The sequence below is a fragment of the Peromyscus maniculatus genome, chromosome 21 (assembly GCF_049852395.1).
Source record: "Peromyscus maniculatus bairdii isolate BWxNUB_F1_BW_parent chromosome 21, HU_Pman_BW_mat_3.1, whole genome shotgun sequence".
Classification (NCBI taxonomy): domain Eukaryota; kingdom Metazoa; phylum Chordata; class Mammalia; order Rodentia; family Cricetidae; genus Peromyscus; species Peromyscus maniculatus.
The window spans coordinates 10,093,402-10,107,701 of NC_134872.1; the positions used below are offsets into that span (position 1 = coordinate 10,093,402).

The 14,300-nt window shown below is 56.5% G+C and overlaps 1 protein-coding gene across 1 annotated transcript; it reads right to left on the reverse strand.

Moving 5' to 3' along the window:
* Positions 1 to 1,905: 1,905 nt before the first annotated feature.
* Positions 1,906 to 13,581, reverse strand: Sik1 (salt inducible kinase 1). Its single transcript, XM_076558496.1, has 14 exons — positions 13,443 to 13,581; positions 12,607 to 12,777; positions 11,943 to 12,059; positions 9,220 to 9,283; positions 8,903 to 9,064; positions 8,665 to 8,789; positions 8,450 to 8,573; positions 7,553 to 7,776; positions 7,147 to 7,302; positions 6,603 to 6,725; positions 6,291 to 6,507; positions 5,591 to 5,872; positions 4,775 to 5,009; positions 1,906 to 4,354 (listed from the first exon to the last, which is right to left on the reverse strand). Exons 2-14 carry the CDS (start codon positions 12,760 to 12,762, stop codon positions 3,997 to 3,999), a joined length of 2,343 nt encoding a protein of 780 aa, XP_076414611.1. The 5' UTR covers positions 12,763 to 12,777; positions 13,443 to 13,581; the 3' UTR covers positions 1,906 to 3,996.
* Between the last annotated feature and the right edge of the window lie 719 nt (positions 13,582 to 14,300).

The following is a 14,300-nucleotide window of genomic DNA, read 5'->3' on the forward strand; positions in this document are numbered from 1 at the left end:
AAGGTGGGGCCATTCGCAGAGCAAAAATGTTGGCAGTGAGACCTGGGCAGGGCTGGGGAGGGACCTCTCCACGGGCAAGGGACCTCATACGCCCACAGCAACCAAGGCTGCTCCTCCTCAGAGGGATTGGAAAAGGCTGTGAGATCAACTAGCCCAGGACAGAATTCTAGGGTCCCACAGAGTTTCTAGAAGTTTCCCGGGGCTCTGATTTTCAACCTGAGCGATCTGAATGATGTTTTATCATCTCCATCCTCCTCCTCCTGGAAGGCCACACGTTCTAGAAAAAGCCATTGGGGGACATGAAGCTGACACTGTTTCCTAAGGAGCTATTCACATGGGACCGTACCCAGTCTCTCCGGGGCACCATGACATGACATACATACCCCATTTGGAGAGTAGCACCTAGGTGGGGAGCAGAGACATATATGTCAGTCTACTACTTCACAAGAACACGTGGGAAAGCCAAACACACAGGGAGATCCCAAGACAAGAGTTGACTGGAGTTGGGTTCAGTTTTTCACTCAATAAGCAGGTTCTCCCAGCACACGGCCACTGCATACGCCATGGAGTCAAGCTGAACATCTGAACTAAGCCTACTGTCCTGAGCCTCAGCGATGTCGCCACCAAGAACACACACAGCCAAGGTGGGACCTGGTCTACCAAGGTTTCTTAGAGGTGTTGTCTGGGTTGGCTCTCCTCTTGGATGACTGGCTTAGCAAGTCTAGATGTGGTAACCATTTGAAACACGCAGCATGAGCCACCAAGGCTCACTGGGATCCAAGGAGGCACCCTCACAGCCTTCCACCCGTTGTCTAGCAGTCTGAGGGCTGGGCTGTCCCCTGGGAGCAATGCTCCTCACATTCGAGGGCCCTGGCATAGATTCTGGGTTCTCATCACCTGCAGGGGTATGTCCTTGTTTTGAGTTCGTTGTGCTCGGCCACGACCCCTTCTGGCTCTTTCTGGCAGCCGCTGTCTGCTCACTCAGTCTTTTCTCTTGAACACTTTTATTGTGGCATAACAGACCCAACATGAAATGTGCTCTCCTGCTTCTGAGCACACAGCTCAGTGGCATTCAAGCGCGTGTTTGTGCAGCCGTCACCTCCAGAAGGATCTCACTGTCCCAAGCTGGATCTCTGTCCCTGCGAAAGGCAGACACTATCTCTTGCCTAACCTGCTCTTCTACTCTGTGAGTTTGATTACTCCAAGGCCCTCATGGAAATACAGTCATACTGCCTCTGCCTGATGTGACTGATTTATCCCACTGGGCACATCCTTGGGATTCACTCAGGCTGGGGTTCTCTTCACTTAGGCGGCTAAATATTCCACTATGGGGAGGGACCACATTTGGTCCTTCTATTCATCCATACATGGACACTGGGCTTGCCTCTAAACTTCGACCTCTGACTGTGCTCCTATGAACCTGGCGTGCATCTGAGACCAGTTTTGGGGTCCAGGCCCAGAGAGGGAAAGAGCTGTCCCATTATCTCCTATGGAGTCTGCACCATGGTACCTCCCCACTGCAGGGCACTCGGGCTCCATTCCAGGGCCGGTCTTCCACTTATAAAGAAGTTGAGGGATTGTCTTTACCCACAGGAGCTGCTGTGTGAGACTGCCCTATGCTGGAAGGCAGTGAAGACAGACCACGGGAGCTCCCCTGGGAAACTCTTCTAACACTTGTAAAGCCTTAAAACTTCTAGAATGTGTCAAGGAATCCAGAGAGCATTTGGAGGAAGGAGGGGGACCAAAGAGGGCAGTGGCCACAGGGAAGGAAAAGCCTACTGCAGACTTTGGGCCAAGACAGGCCACCAAGGCAGGCCTGGACACAGCTCAGCCCGCTGTAGACAGCAGGCCCCAGACCGCGGGGGGGCCTCCCAACAGTGTCTCAAAGGAATGCGCTCCCAGAGGTGAACCAAGGGAAGGTCAAGGTTTCCCCCCAAATATTTTATTTAAATATTAAATTAAAAAAACATACATCAACTAATCATTTGGCATACGTTTCTCACATTAACATGAGAAATGAAACAATTCCATCATAGTAAAAAACAAAAACAAAAACAATAAAACCATTATATACATCTGAGATCACGTAGTGTCTTTAAATAGGCGATTCCATTACAGTCCAGGACAGGGCTGTGAGGATCTACATAAGCACACCACACTCGCCAAAAAACAAGAACTTAAAAACCAGGACGTTACTGTGCCCCGGAGAAGGTTGACAGTGACTAGAAGACACAAAAAAAAAACTGGCAGAAAGTAAAGTGCTTGTCGCTTCTGACACACAGCAGAGCCCAGGCCTTTGATCTGTGGTATCCGGACAGGAACTGTGGGAGACGAGGGCTGGCCGCCCAGGCCGCTGGGTGCTTCCCCGATCCACGCATCTGGTGAGTCGGCAGGAGGGTCACTTTTTGGCTTGTTCTAGGGAGGGCACCAGTTCTGACCCAGAAGAATGGTCTGTCACCTGTCTTGAGAGCAAGCGGCACAAGACGGGCCACAGGGCCGACAGGGAGGACCGCGCCGTGACATCGGGTTGAGCGCGGCCTCTTCCTGGCCTCAGGTAACTCGGTCAATCTTTGGCTTTTAAAAGTGCCTCCTTCCCTCTCCCTTAACGACCTCAGGTTAATACTGCGGTGGTGGAGATGCCAGAGTGGAAGTCACCGGGGAGGCAGAGGGACAGATGCCTGACGTAAGCGTGGGAAGGGGTGACATCCCTGGTTGCTTCCAGAGCTGCACTCGTCAGGTGGGCCCACCCCTTCCCTGACACCTCTACCCTGTGCCGGAGGTGGGCAGCCCGCGGCCCCTTCAACACAAGTGTGGTGCGGATGGGGGACACTTCTTAATGTGACCAAGGGAGGTTTAAGCCAGGAACACAAAAGTGTATAGAAAATAGAAAAAATAAGTAGTGTCTGTCTCCTATTTATATACATATACAGTATCTGCTTAAAAAAAGAAACTTTACAAACACTGACCTACACTTCTCATCTTCCTGGAAAGCAAGCCAGACAGAGGCCAGGCCTGGGGGGGCCAGGGTTTTAACAGGAAAGGTCCCAGACCAAGGGCAGGTGGTCATAACCAAGATGCCCGCTGGCTGCCTGGACCCCTCTGGTCACAGCCCCCTTGGTATTGCACAATTTCCCCATCAGGTGCTCTTGTTGGACCCTGATAATGAAATGCGTAAAAATCTGGTCATTAGCAGCGGAGTCGAGATACACGGCAGGAAGGGACTTGTTGGCTTCCTTGCGGTGTGAAGGGCTCTGGGCCGAGTGACCGTGGGACAGAGCACCCACCTGCAGGTCCTTACCCCTTCCAGTCCTTTGTGGTTTCCTCTGAATAAGCCTGGCAAACTGACTTGAGCGGCTACAAAACTCAAGCTAGAATACGACAAGGTCGTCCTCCGGCTGGCTGGCGGGGAGATCCCGACAATGCACACGGTCTCCCCTTAGGCCGGTCTTGGCTGTTCTAAAACCCACACGGAAAGCAGCAAGTTCACAGTTTTTGGTAAAGCACGAGCATTTCAGAAGTGGAGAGCTGTGAACCCAAACCCGAACCCAAACCGATGCCAACCAACACACAGGCATGTGCCATGCTGGGCGCCGCTGCCTCCGGGGACGTCCGCGCTCATCACGTTACGGTGATGAACTGTGAACGGGAGTGTAGGGGTCCCCGAGCAGCGTGGCCCCTCGCTTCTCCTTCACCCCAGCTGCACGGGCCTCTTCCCTTACCCCACGTCCCCTCCCATCCACCCGCCCATATGACACACCCTCAATTATTATTTTTCTTCAGAAAGTTTCAGTCCCTACTCATCATTGAGGTCATTCAGTGCAAGGAAAAAAAAATAAAACAAAAACAAAATCCTAAAAAGCCCATACACCAAACATATTGCTTGTTTCACTTCTAGAAAGTTCTTGGCTTTGAGTCCGAAACCATCTTCACATACTCTGAAATTATTGCTTGGAAGAGTCAACGGGCCGTGGGGGGTGGCGTGTAGCAGGGCCACCCTCACTGTACCAAGACAAATGTCCCCCGCTGGCCAGAGGTCAGGTCCTCCATCTCACAGTCCCCCTGTGGCAGCCCAGCAGGGTCACAGCTTGGGGCCAGCCTGGTGAGGCACTGTGGCAGGGGCCCAGCGGGTAGAGCCATTGGGCCAGCACTGATGTGCAGGTGGGCATCCAGGAGCTGGGCAGCGGACGCCACAGGGGACATTCCAGCCTGGAGGAGAGGTGCGGGCAGCAGCGGGATCCCAGACATGAGGAGGCCGTCACAGGGAGTGAGCACGTATGGGACAGGGACAGGGGATGGCTGGGGGCCCTGCGGGCAGCCAGCGGGGGTGGCCGAGTGGTGCTGTAACTGGAGCAGCCTGGAGAACAGAGGGACGGGGAGGGGAGCGGTCACTCTGTGGGCCCTGCCCAGCACTCCCCGTTTCCACAGCGCCCAGGTGGCTCCCACCCACCTCGGAGCGGCGCTTGGCGGACGAGGTTTCACAGAGCTTTGCTGTGTGACATGACACATCCCTGAGCCATCCTGCCCTAAGTCCTTGAGCTGCTGTGGCAACTTGGAGGTGCCAGCTCAACAGGACCGTCTTGGTCACCGCTGCCCTCCACCCACAAAGGGTTACTAAACCTGCCCGCCGCCCCTCCGAGCTCTATCCCGGACCACGAGGTGCCAGGCCGCAGAGACCTCTCGCAGGGATCACGTGACTGGGGACGTCTCGGCACCCGGGGAAGTGGGTTCCTCCCTCGGAAGGGCCCGGAGCACAGGAGCGGTGTGGCAGGCTCACCTCTGCTGGTGCAGGACCTCTTCGAGCAGGCTCCTGCCTTCCCGACTGCTGCCGGCCGCCGTGCAGCCTGGCAGGCCGGAGCTGGGGGCTGGGGTGTGGAAGGTGCTCACGCCTCCCCGGGGAGCTCGGATGGAGGACTGGCACACCTGGCGGGCCAGCCCTTTGATCTTGTTCAGCCCCAGGAACCCCTTGGTCCTCGCGTTTTTCCTCAGCTGCTGCCGAAAGGCCTTCAGCCCTGTGGAAACAAGAGCAGGGGTTAGCCCGCCTGGCTCTAGAGCATGGCCTTAGCCTGCTGGGAGTTTCTATGCCCTGAGGATAAGGGAAGGGAAAGGGTCACTGGGCAGTGGTTCCCTACAGGGCCTGGCAGCTGCCAGCTCCTGAGCCCGACATCCACCCCTCCCCCATGGCTGGTCTTCTATCCAGGTCCGGGTTTGTACTCCCTCCCCAATGGGACAGGTGTGTCTGGGTACGCTATGGAGGAGGGGGTACACAGTGCACTGGGTGCTCCCCGGACTGTCACAGGCATAGGGGACCTCGCAGGTACCCCCTGACTCTGAGTGGCATGGAGAAACCCAAACAGGTTACGGGACTGCGGTTTGTCAGGGTCCCCCCTTAATCCTGGCCCTTCCTGTCACAACAGGAGTTGTTGCCCAGAATAGTTGTTCCTGGCATTTAGGGTCAGGTCTGAGCCCACTTTGTAAGCCAGGGCCGCACAGAGCCGGGGTGGTACCTCCAGCCCGTCTGAGGAGCACTGAGGGTCCTGCCCCGGCTGGGGATGGGCAGAGATGGCCTGCATGGGGCACAAGGGGACCTTACCTTGAGTGAGTGAGGTATCTGACGCCCTCCGTCCCTCCTGGAAGCTGACAGGAAGTAGGACAGCTGTGCCCAGACCCGCCTGAGCCTGCAGCACAGGGGTGGCCGACTGTGAGCCCAGGAAAGGCGAGGCCAATCTGACTGGAGAGCTGGTGCCCAGCAGCCCTGGGGTGGCCAGGCCACCACCGAGCCCTGCAGGACCTTCACTTGCAGAGAAGGGGAGACAGCTGTCAGAGCTCGTTCCTTCGGAGGGACTCGCCGTGGCCGAGGAGGAGACGATTATGCCTGTGGGAGGAGCAAACGCTTGAGAAGGAGACCACACACCCTAAGGTCACACAGCCTGGGGGAGAGGACACATGGCCTGTCAGTGAGGGAGGCCGTGGTACGGTATTCATTCTCCAACCCTGACCCTCATCTAGGCCACCAGAGCCCACAGGTGGGAAGGCAGATGGCAGGCTAACAGTGACACTCAGACCCCAGGACAGGAAGAGGCCCGAGGCCAAACACCTGCCCTTTAGTGCCTGGGACAACCAAGGGGTGTCCCATTCCCGAGATAAGCCCAGGCATGTCCAAGTGCGAGCCCTGGGTCACTAAAACGAAAACTCTTAACTGGAGGAGGGTGCCAGGCAAAAGGACCCATTTCAAGCGAGCTCCGCCTGGTCTTGACCCTCACCCTGGACGCTGGGTCTCTGGGGACACTTACAAGGAGGGTTGAGTGGGGAGAAATGGGTGGAGACTTCAGCCAGTGTATGCCTCCGGCCTGTGCTGCCAGGCAGAGGTTCCTGGGCTTCCTGCTCTTCCTCCAGGCCGGGCCCCTGCCTGGCCTCCTCGCAGATAGCTGTGTCCAGGAGGCTGCTGGGGGAGACGGAACGGTGCCGGAACACCCCGCTGCAGTTGGTATCCACGGGGAAGAGGAAGGGCTGCAAGGGAGGGGACAGAAGCCGGTGACGTCCAGGGCTCTGGGAACGGGCACCAGCGGAACACAGCCACCAGGGAAGAGGGGACCAGCCCTCACCTGCAGTGAGCTGTGGAGATCACAGTCCATCTCGGCCTGCAGGACAGACTGGGCCAAGGCCTGGGGCTGCGGGCACAGCAGAGAGGGCCGGAAAGGGTCACACGGGAGGATTTCTTGAGGCACCTGAGAGGAGGGAGGGGTTTTCAGGAAGTGAGTCCAGGGTCCAACTACCAGTGGAAAGCAAGCTGGTTTTACAGGTGGGGACTGGCAGAATCGGATGCTGGCTACCTAACTGGGCTCGGGGCTCAGGATTCTGGCCCTTCACCTGTGAGGCCACACGCCCATGCAGGTGGCCAGGAGGAGGCGCTAGGAACAAGAGCCAGAGGGGCAGAACCTGGCCCTGGAGTGGAGCAGCCATGACTCGCCCTCTCCGTCCCTGTCGTCCCCAAAGGCCCCAAAGGCCCTCCTATCCCCACAGCCTGCAACGAGGGTTGTCATGAGCTCCAGGGAACTGCCCAGAGAGTCGGCGCCACGTCCAAGCCAGGGATTCCGAGCTCTGAGGGGACGGGAGCAGGGCTCTGGGAGGGAGGGAGCTCAACCTCACCTCCAGACTGCTGAGGTCCGAGCTTCGGAGCCGGGGCTGTCTGGTGGGTGCCGGGCTGGGCCGGGACGAGGGCTGGGTGCTCCGGTGCTCTTTGAGGCGCTCCAGCAGGAGGTAGTAAATGGCGGCGAAGTGGTTGTAACTGCTGTTCTGCAGAGACTGGGGAGCAAGGAGAGTGGGGTCAGAGCGAGGCCCTGGCTGCGCTGGCCACTGGGCTTCCCTGTGAGATCCTTCCCGGGTAAGTCCCAGTCAGCCAAGAGTATCCATAGAGAAGGGGACAAGCTGGCCCTGAAATTAAGACTGTACCCCATTTTAACTCCACAGGCAATGGTCTGCTTTGCCTGAGAAAGCTGGTCCCAGCGCCAGTCCGGGGCTAAGGCACAGGCAGGGCTATGCCCGGCATGCTCACCTCCACTGTCCTCTGCCGGTCGATGCCAAGGGCCTGCATGATACCCAGCACCTGCTCATTGTAGTCGCCCAGGTTGGAGGTGTAGCCCTGCATGGAGTAGGTGGGGTCATCCTGCTGCAGGAGGGTGGGGTCAGCCTGCATCCACCGGTGCTGGCGGATCTGGGCAATGGTGATGCGCTTGGCAGGGTCCACTACCAGCATGCGCCGGATCAGGGTCTCACAGTCTGTGGAGGTGAAGCACTCATACTGAGGACAGGGTGCTGAGCCTGGGGCTCGGTCCCACTCCCACAGCAGAGGTCATCACACCGGCAAAGACCACCCGCGTGATAGTCAAGAAGCCTGAAGCTGCCATTATAGGTTCCCCCTGCTACAGAAAAGAGCCACTGAGTTGGGGACCAGACCCGGGGAAGAGGCTTTTTAAATGTCCCTGTAGGAAACTATCTAGAATCTCCCTCCTGTTGTGGCACACACGAGGCGAGGCATCTTTATAGAACAGAAAGTCCTGTGTGAGGGAGGCTGGCATCCCGGGGTCTGATGGTGGGGGGCTGCAGAGGTGGGGGGACCGCAGAGGTGGGGGGACTGCAGAAGTGGGGGTCCTGATGATGGGAGGACTGCAGAGGTGGAGGTCCTGATGGTGGGGGGACTGCAGAGATAAGGCTCTGCAGGAGACTGAGTATGTGGGGAGGTCCCTGCTGTAAGTAGGGCACTGGGAAAGCACCTGTGGGCTGAGCCGCTCTTGTAGCCTGATCACCTGCACCTGAACCTGACTTAACAGCAGACTTGCTGGATCGCTGGGCGGGCACTGCCAAGACCCGCCCACCACTTCTTCCCCAAAGCCACCACCCAGCTCACCCAGTGCTCCCAGGGCTCCCAGACCACCTCCATGCCCCCTCTCACCTTGAGACATGAAGAAGGGGATGCGGAACCGACCCTCCAACACCCGCTGCCTCAGGGTCGGCAGGTTGGGTCCATCGAAAGGGAGGGAGCCACAGACGAGGACGTAGAGCACCACGCCGAGGCTCTGTGAATAACCAGGGGGCTGTGTTGGTGCCCTGCTTGCCAGCTCCAGGGGTGGTGGGGTGGCAGGCAGCAGGGTCCAAAAAGGCTCCTACCCAGATGTCCAGCTGGGGGCCTTCATACTCCTTCCCCTCAAAGACTTCGGGGGCTGCGTAGGGGGGGCTCCCGCACCACGTGGACAGGGGCTCTCCTGGCTTGTAGAAATTCCCAAATCCAAAATCTGTGAGGCAGAGGAACAGGCACTGGCATTAGTCTGGGACCGGCAAGCGTGGCGGCTGCAGGGTGCGCGGGAACCAGAGACCCCACAGGGCCTCCCCGGCCACACGTTCTTGCCTGCCAGCTTGATGTCCATGTTTCTGTCCAGCAGCAGGTTCTCCGTCTTGAGGTCCCGGTGGACTATGTGATGGTTGTGGCAGTACTCCACGGCTGACAGAATCTGCCAGAATTTCTTCCTCGCCTCGTTTTCACTCAGGTGCCCATTGGAAGTCAGATAATCTGAGGGACAACAAAACAAAGTTAGACCCCCAAGATGCTGAGGCTGCCACTACCTGGGACCGGGCCAAAAAAAAAAAGCACCGAGAAGCCCCAGAGACTACAGGCAGACGTGAGAAGGCAGGGCTTCACTAACGCTAAAAATGAATGCAGCTCACCGAACATTTCTCCATTTTTTGCAAACTCCGTGACAATGTAAAGCATATCCTTCGTCTCCATAACCTGAAACAACAAAAAAAAGGGAGACCTAAGCAGGGGAAAAGGGGTCACACAGAGGCCAGGATGGATGCACCTGAACCCCATACAAGCTTTGACTGCTCCAAGAAGCTGCCATCACTGAAGGAAAGAGAGCAGGATAGGAAGGCAACACAACCCAGAGACACATGCCTTCCGATAAGCCCCTCTGCCTGCCATCTCCTGGGCCTGTCTGTCCTGGTACCTCTGCTCGTGACAGGGAGAGAGCCACAAACAAGGCTGTGCAGGGCAAGCATTTGCCTGGGAGCTCTGGAGGCCATGGATGGCAGAATCCCAGAGGCATCCTTTCAGAAGCCCTATGGACAACTGGCCATTCAAGCTAAAAAAAAAAAACAAAAAACAAAATACAAAAAAAAAACCCAAAAAAGCAAACTGAGAGATCAATCTAAACATCCCACCCCCACTTGCCTTATTGACAAGACATTAAGCCTTAAGAACATGGCCTTGCCAGATAAGCTACAGGGGATTGCTCTTTGCACAGCACCATTGCTTGGCATGTGTCAACAGTAACGGTCAATGTCAACATACACCTTCAGATTCATTCACTGGCCGACAACTTTATGTTATTTTAAAAAATTTAAATCATAACTAAGCAACGAAGTAAAATCCAAATTCTTGGTTCGGAAATGAATAAAAAAAAAAACACTTATGTATGTTGTATAGTTTAAATATTTCAGAGGCGCCAGGCATGGCGGATTACACCTGTAACCCCAGCACTCAGGAGGCAGAGGCAGGACTGGCCAAAGCCCAAGGACAGCCAGGGCTACACAGCAAGTTCCAGGCCAGTCCGTCTACACAGTGAAACTGTCTCAATATAAATAAATAAATAAATAAATAAATAAATAAATAAATAAATAAATAAATAAATAAATAAATAAATAAACAAACAAACATTTCAGGGAGGGAAAGAGAATGGACTTTGATAGGAAGAAAGATCTCTTTGGGTTCAAGACATGCTATTACTCCTTTAAAAGATACTTTTAAGGAATCTTTTGAGTCACAGATTTACTAAGAAAAGAATATTAAAAAGAACAGCAATTCAGCTAAAAATTTAACTGCCATCTCCCTTCCACACAGTGCAGTCAACGACCCCTGCTTTTCCTTTTCTTGATGGAAGAAAAGGGGAAGGAAAACGAGCATCTTTTAAACGTTTAAAACCCTGCATAAACCGATCGTAGTGGCAGACATCTGGAACCCCAGCCCCCAGCACTCAGGAGACTACGGCAGGAGGACCGCCACAGGTCGAAGGCTATCCAGACAGAGGGCACTGGGCCAGCTAGAGCTACACAGCAAGACCCTACCTCAACAAATGAAACCAATCCAACTCTCTCCACCCCCACCACCCTACCCCCACCCGAGGGAGAGAACGAGATGCCTGGGCCAGCTGAATGAATGCCAGACATCAGTATCGAGACCAGAGGACCAACTGGCCTCACCAGCCCACCCAATCCTGAAAGCTGAGTCACTGAAGACAGGAGCTAAAATATCCACTCTGGCATCCATCGCCTGGGCAACATTTCCTCAGTGCGATGGCTTCGACCTGGTCAGCAAGCGGAAAGCAGGGAGGAGAGGAAGGCGTGAAGAGCAGCATAGATCGGTCTCTACAGCACAAGAGTCAGCCTGTTCCGAAGGTCGGGGAGGCCCTCTTCCCAGCCCCCTCTCCCAGCACTGGCCATGGAGGAAACTTATCTTCGAGCACAACTTACAGATGAAGATTGAAATAAAGTATGACCCCTGCGCACACAGCCCTGGGCTCTGTGCTTAAGAGACACTGAGGGAGCTGTCACCACAGGCCAAACGCAAGCTCCAATGACTTGTCTGCCTTTGTGCCGCGAAGGACGGCCAGGGGTAATTTTAAATTACAGTTCTCTCCTCGACTGCACTGTACACACAGCTTTTCCAACTGCACGCTCCTGTATCCTGCAGTCACCTCGGGCTCACCAGAACTCTGCGAGTCACTGACCAGACTCACACACCCACACAAGCATCCACAACAACGTTCACAAGGACTGGCTCCTGTACACCTAGACCCATCGCTCAGGGCAGCAGAAGCGGTCCTTTATCACCAGGCAAGATGTGAGGAAGATTATCAGGAAACAACCAACAGACCAGTAGATGAGGCACATTGTCACCAGGATTAACTAGCAAGTTCCTGGGGCTGAAGTATGTCTCGTCTTGACTCCGCACTGTGAGTAAACCGGAGACAAGGGCTCGCTGTCCCCATCACAAAGATACAGCAAGGAAAAATGGAAAGAACAGCTGCTTTCTTAACGTTCAGTAATCATCTGCAAAGGCGGAAGTTTCGAGTTTCACTCAAGTTGGTCCTTCTGCACTAAGCCTGACCATACATGTGGCTATTCTCCCAGTGACGGACCTCAACACGTCCCAAACTGGGAACAAATTACAATGCTAGATAAAACGAGGCAAGCCAAGTATGACCGAGAGCAAGAGACTAACCATCCATAAAGCTGAACAGCCTAACTGAAGGTCAATCTATTCACTTGGTACTCCCTGGGTCCCACACAGCATCAGAAACCCGGGCCACCTCCAGGGACCAGAGGCTCAGGGTGTGGCCTGTGAGAAGCGATGGACATGCCCATGGAACAGTGAGGCTCAGCCAGCTCACCTGGTAGAGCTTGATGATGTGCGGGTGGTTGAGGAGCTTCATGAGCTGGACCTCCCGGTAGATCTTCTCCAGATTGCTAGAGTCTAACCGTGTCTTGTCAATTATTTTTATTGCAACCTACAGATTTTTAAAAAGAAAAGGGGATATTTTTGTTTAGAAATAAACCTTCAAGTAATCTCATTTGCACTTTTTTTTTTTTTTGGCAAATGAAATCTCTCAAACATCTGATGTCTTCGAAAGGTCACAAGAAGTTGGGAGAAAATAAAAGTAGCCACTAACATTACATTATTTAAAGGAGGAGAGGTTAAATAAAATCCCTTGTATTTGTCATCCTGCTTTACAGGAGCCACTCAATGCTGGTTGGCTGTGTGTGTGTGTGTGTGTGTGTGTGTGTGTGTGTGTGTGTGTGTGTGTGTGTGTGTTTTCTTTTTTTTCTCTTTCTGCACGGGAGGGGGTGTATTGGTCATTATCTTTGCTGTTCCCTAGTAATTGTACAAATTATGCAGAAACATAATACAAAGCTTTTTTTTTTCCTTTACCAGACTAAACACTGTCATCGTTTACAATTGTGACAATCAACTCTGCAGGACTGAATCAGCACAGGGGTCCACCCCCTGGCTGGATCCACCCCCTTGGTTTAGTCTCCCCCAACACGCGCGCGCACCTGCGTTTTGGTGACTCGGTGCCGCGCCAGCTTAACCACCGCAAAATTGCCTTTGCCCAGGGTCCGTTCCACGTCGTAAAAGCCCACCCGGAGGGGCTTCTGCTGGCCCTGGCCGGTGCCCGAGGGGACCGCGCTGAACTCCGACATGATCACCATGGCTTCGGGCCGCACCTGCGGGTCAGCAAGGAGTGCGTTCAGCACCGACTGACTCCGGCCCGAACCCGAAGCCCCCCTCTACCCCCCAGCCCCAGCCTCCACGACGCGGTCACCGAAACTGTGTCTGCCAGGCCACCACGCGTGCGTTCTCGACCCCGTGTTCCTCCAGCCCCGGAGCCCCACTAGTGCGTCCCCCGAGCCTGGATCCCGGCTCGCACCCCCCACTCGCACATTCCTTGACCCGGTGTCCCCCGGCTAAAGTCCTCGCGAACGGAACCCTCTACCTCGAATCCCCGCTAGCCCGAGACCTCGCACCCCGGGCTTCCAGTCCGCGCCCCCACGCGCGCGCCCCCTCGATCCCAGGTTCCCTCCGCACGAACCCCCACGCACGCGCCCCCCGACCCCCCGGGTCCTGGCCGGGCGCGCGCGCGCCAGCAGTCCACCCGCGGTTGACCCCACGCCAGCCCCTGGATCCCTCGGGTGCCGGGCTTGTACCGCGCTCCGGCTCCCTCGCGCCGACGCTTGGCTCCCTGGGTCAGACTTCTAAACCCCGGTGCTCGCGGACCCGCCTCCAGGCGCCGACCCGCAACAATGGGGAGCCCGCGGGGCTGGAGTCTTGCCCGCGACCCCACGCGCGCACCTGCGGGGCCACGGGGATCCGAACCCGCGCTACCGCTCACCTCCGCCGCCCTCCGTGCGCCCGACCCGGGACGCCGCCCGCTCGACTGCTCGCTCTGCTCCGGCGCCCGCCGTTCGCGCCGCCGCCGCCAACGCTGCCGCCGCCGCCCGGGCCGCGCCGCATGTCAGCGCCCCGCCGCCGCCGGCTGCACGCGGCAACGCCCCGCCCCGCCCCGCCCCGCGCAGGCTCCGCCCCGCCCCGCCCCCCGCGGCCGGCACAGCCCATTGACGTCGCTTTGACGCCAGAGCGACGCGCGGCCTAGTGCCGACAGAGGGGGAGCGGAGATCGGGCGGTTGCCAAGAGACTGGAGGCTCTGACGCGCGCGCTGGTGAGGCCGTCGCCATGGCGACCGCGGGCGGTGACGTCAGGGGCCGGGCTCCGCAGCCTCCCGAGACTGCCAGCGCCCCCTGCCGGGAGCTGGCGACACTGCTGTGGCCCACGGGCCAGGAGGCCGAGCCTGCTCGGGGACCAGCTCGTCCGGGGTAGGGGGCCTGGTGGTAGGTACGGCACCCTGCGGGTACTCAGGACCCCTTCCGACGCTGACGAGTAGAACAGAGCCGCGGGATTTTCGGCATGGGGCTCTGGAGCTGGTGGCCCTGGGCTGATCACTCCGCTCTGCCGGGGCACGCGATGTACAGCCAGCAGCGACTGCCCCTTGACCCTCATCCCATCCCGGAGAGGGCTGGCCAGCTGCAAAGATGCTTTAGGAAACTGTCGGTCAGTTGAACGCCAGTTACTTTTGTAACAGAAAAATAAAACGAGAGCAAAAACAAAACTCAAAGTATTCAGCAAGTTGGAAAGTTAAAGCATGGCCCTGAAGCCTCCCGCTTCAAGGGCCCCCACCTTGGTCCTGCAGTGT

What these genes read in the sequence shown, in the direction of transcription:
- Sik1 (XM_076558496.1), bottom strand. Translation starts at nt 12,762, where the DNA reads ATGGTGATCATGTCGGAGTTCAGCGCGGTCCCCTCGGGCACCGGCCAG. An exon ending in AAAAAATGGAGAAATGTTCG is followed by an intron (nt 9,065 to 9,219) that starts GTGAGCTGCATT and finishes GTTGTCCCTCAG; the next exon opens with ATTATCTGACTTCCAATGGG. An exon ending in CGGACCTCAGCAGTCTGGAG is followed by an intron (nt 6,726 to 7,146) that starts GTGAGGTTGAGC and finishes CCCTCCTCTCAG; the next exon opens with GTGCCTCAAGAAATCCTCCC.